Source organism: Vitis riparia, chromosome 2 (assembly GCF_004353265.1).
Source record: "Vitis riparia cultivar Riparia Gloire de Montpellier isolate 1030 chromosome 2, EGFV_Vit.rip_1.0, whole genome shotgun sequence".
Taxonomy (NCBI): Eukaryota; Viridiplantae; Streptophyta; class Magnoliopsida; order Vitales; family Vitaceae; genus Vitis; species Vitis riparia.
Window position 1 is genome coordinate 9086051 of NC_048432.1, and position 2513 is coordinate 9088563.

Consider the following 2513-nt stretch of genomic DNA (forward strand, 5'->3'; position numbering starts at 1 on the left):
AGAACCTTCAAGCTTTGGGCACAACTGGAAGGCGGCTGTGTCAAAACACAGCTCCAAGTGGAATGGCCTAGATTTGCAGTCCAAATTGCCTTCAATTGGAGGCTGAGTGAGAATTGGACGCCTAATTATCGCTTCCGGAACTGGCTCGGATGGAATTTGAGGCTCAGAAAGCAGTGGCTGGCTTGCTTGAGGCTTCACCGGCGGTGCCAGAGATGGAACAGGAGTGGGCTTTGGAGATGGAATATGGGACTGCCCTGTCAAATTGATAGGCTCCGAGCTTTCCACTCTAGCTCGCTTTTGCAGAGGCCGGCCCCCTGACTTGGTAAGGTAGTGCCTCGCCGGAGGCGTTTGCAATGTCAGCTTGGCCTGGCGCTTCTTTGGTGTGGGCTTGGCCGGAGGCGGAACGGCTTCTGGCCTCGAAGGCTCAGAGGTTGATGCTTGAACTGGCGCCTCGCACGGCGCTGGCTTTCGGGCGGAAGGAGAGGAAGTTTTAGCGCCTCTGGTTCGTGCCATGACGACCTGAAGAGGTTTTGGGCGGCGGTGATGAACGGAGGGGACGAACGGAGTGCTAGCAGCGTCGGGCTATGGAGAGGAGGCGAACGGCCAGTTGCTGCGACTTTTCTCCTTTTCTGAAATGGTTTCGCAACCCAAATGACCTATATTTATAAAGAATAACAGAATATGAACGGTCATTTTAGGTTTCGTAGAAGAAAATCACTTTCACAGCAAAATTGGGAGTTTTGTAGGAGAAAATCGCTTTCGCAGCTCACTTCGCAGCTGTGAAATTGGAGTTACTATGCTGCGGAATGGCGCTCGTGTGCCAAAAATCGGTTTTGCAATTGCGGAACACCCTTCGCAATGGAGAAATTGCTGCGGAATTGGGGCTTTTTACGCCTTAGTGGTTCGCAGAGCACTTCGCAGTTGCGAAATGGGGGCTCCTGTGCTGCGGAGTGGCACTCGTGTGCCAATCTTGGATTCGCAACTACAAAAACTTTCGTAGAGGACTCAAAAGTGTTGCGGACTGATTTCGCAACAAAAGCCATTTTCGCAGAGAAATCTCTCTTTGGCTGTGAAAGGACCTATCCACCTTGACTTGAGCTTTCCAGGAAAAATATGGAGTCTTGTGTCACAGAGTAAAACTCTTTGGCCTTTTTGAAATTCCTTGTTGGAAATTAGTTGATCATGCCACCTCTTCATCCTCTTCTTTGCAACTTTGGAGTTGATGTAAGCATCATTTCTTAATTCCTCCATCTCATTAAGGTCTAAGCTCCTCTTTGCTCCTGCTTTGATCAAGTCCATATTCAGCTTTTTGATTGCCCACCAAGCTTTGTATTCAACTTCCACGGGGAGATGACATGCTTTACCATAAACAAGACGATAGGGGGACATGCCAAGAATAGTCTTATAAGCTGTTCTATAGGCCCATAATGAGTCATGAAGCTTAACAGACCAATCTTTCCTATTTGTACTCACCACTTTCATCAATATGTTCTTTATCTCCCTGTTTGCGAGCTCAACTTGCCCGGAAGTCTGTGGATGATAAGGTGTAGCTACCTTATGCTTCACTCCATACTTGGCTAACAAACTTTCAAAAGGCTTGTTGCAAAGATGAGAACCTCCATCACTGATTATAGCTTTGGGTACCCCGAATCTTGCAAAAATGTTCTCTTTCAGAAACTTGAGAACCACTCTATGATCATTTTGTTTACAGGGGATTGCCTCAACCCACTTAGAAACATAATCTACCCCCACCAAGATGTAAGAATTACCAAAAGACATAGGAAAAGGTCCCATAAAGTCAATGCCCCATACATCAAATAGCTCAACTATTAGTATAGGATTCATGGGCATTTGATTCCTTTTTGTCAGCTTGCCAAGCCGTTGGCATCTATCACAACTTCTACACATGATGTGGGCATCTTTGAACATAGATGGCCAAGTAAACCCTGATTGCAACACCTTCATAGCTGTTTTCTGAGAGGCAAAGTGGCCTCCACATGCATTCTCATGACAATGGTTTAGAATTCCCTGTTGCTCTTCCTCAGGCACACATTTCCTTATGATCTGATCTGCACAATATTTAAAAAGGAAAGGCTCTTCCCAATAATAAGCATGAATTTTTGCAAAGAAGTGCTTCCTGTCCTGTGCATTCCACTCACTTGGAATTTCACAAGTGACTAAATAATTAGCAATATGAGCATACCAAGGAGTTTTGACTAGGAACATAAGTGATTCCTCAGGAAAGTCATCATTAATAGGCAAGGCATGAGAATTATGTGCTATAGCTAACCTAACCTGAGAGGTGGTCAGCTACCACATTCTCCCTCCTTTCTTATCTCTGATTGAAGATCAAATTCTGTAACAAAAGAATCCATCTTATCAACCTTGCTTTTGCATCTTGCTTTGTTAATAAATACTTCAAGGCTGAATGGTCAGTAAAAACAATGATGAAAGACCCTACCAAATAAGCACGAAATTTGTCCAAGGCAAATACCACAACTAGCAATTCTTTC

At 45.0% G+C, this 2513-nt stretch overlaps 1 protein-coding gene across 1 annotated transcript in view; it reads right to left on the bottom strand.

Moving 5' to 3' along the window:
* Positions 1-568: 568 nt before the first annotated feature.
* The window catches only part of LOC117930216 (chaperone protein dnaJ 49-like), a 2571-nt gene continuing 626 nt past the window's right edge, over positions 569-2513 (bottom strand). The window contains exon 2 of the mRNA XM_034850742.1: positions 569-656. Coding sequence (XP_034706633.1) covers positions 569-656 — 88 coding nt within the window. The remainder of the gene's footprint in view (positions 657-2513) is intronic.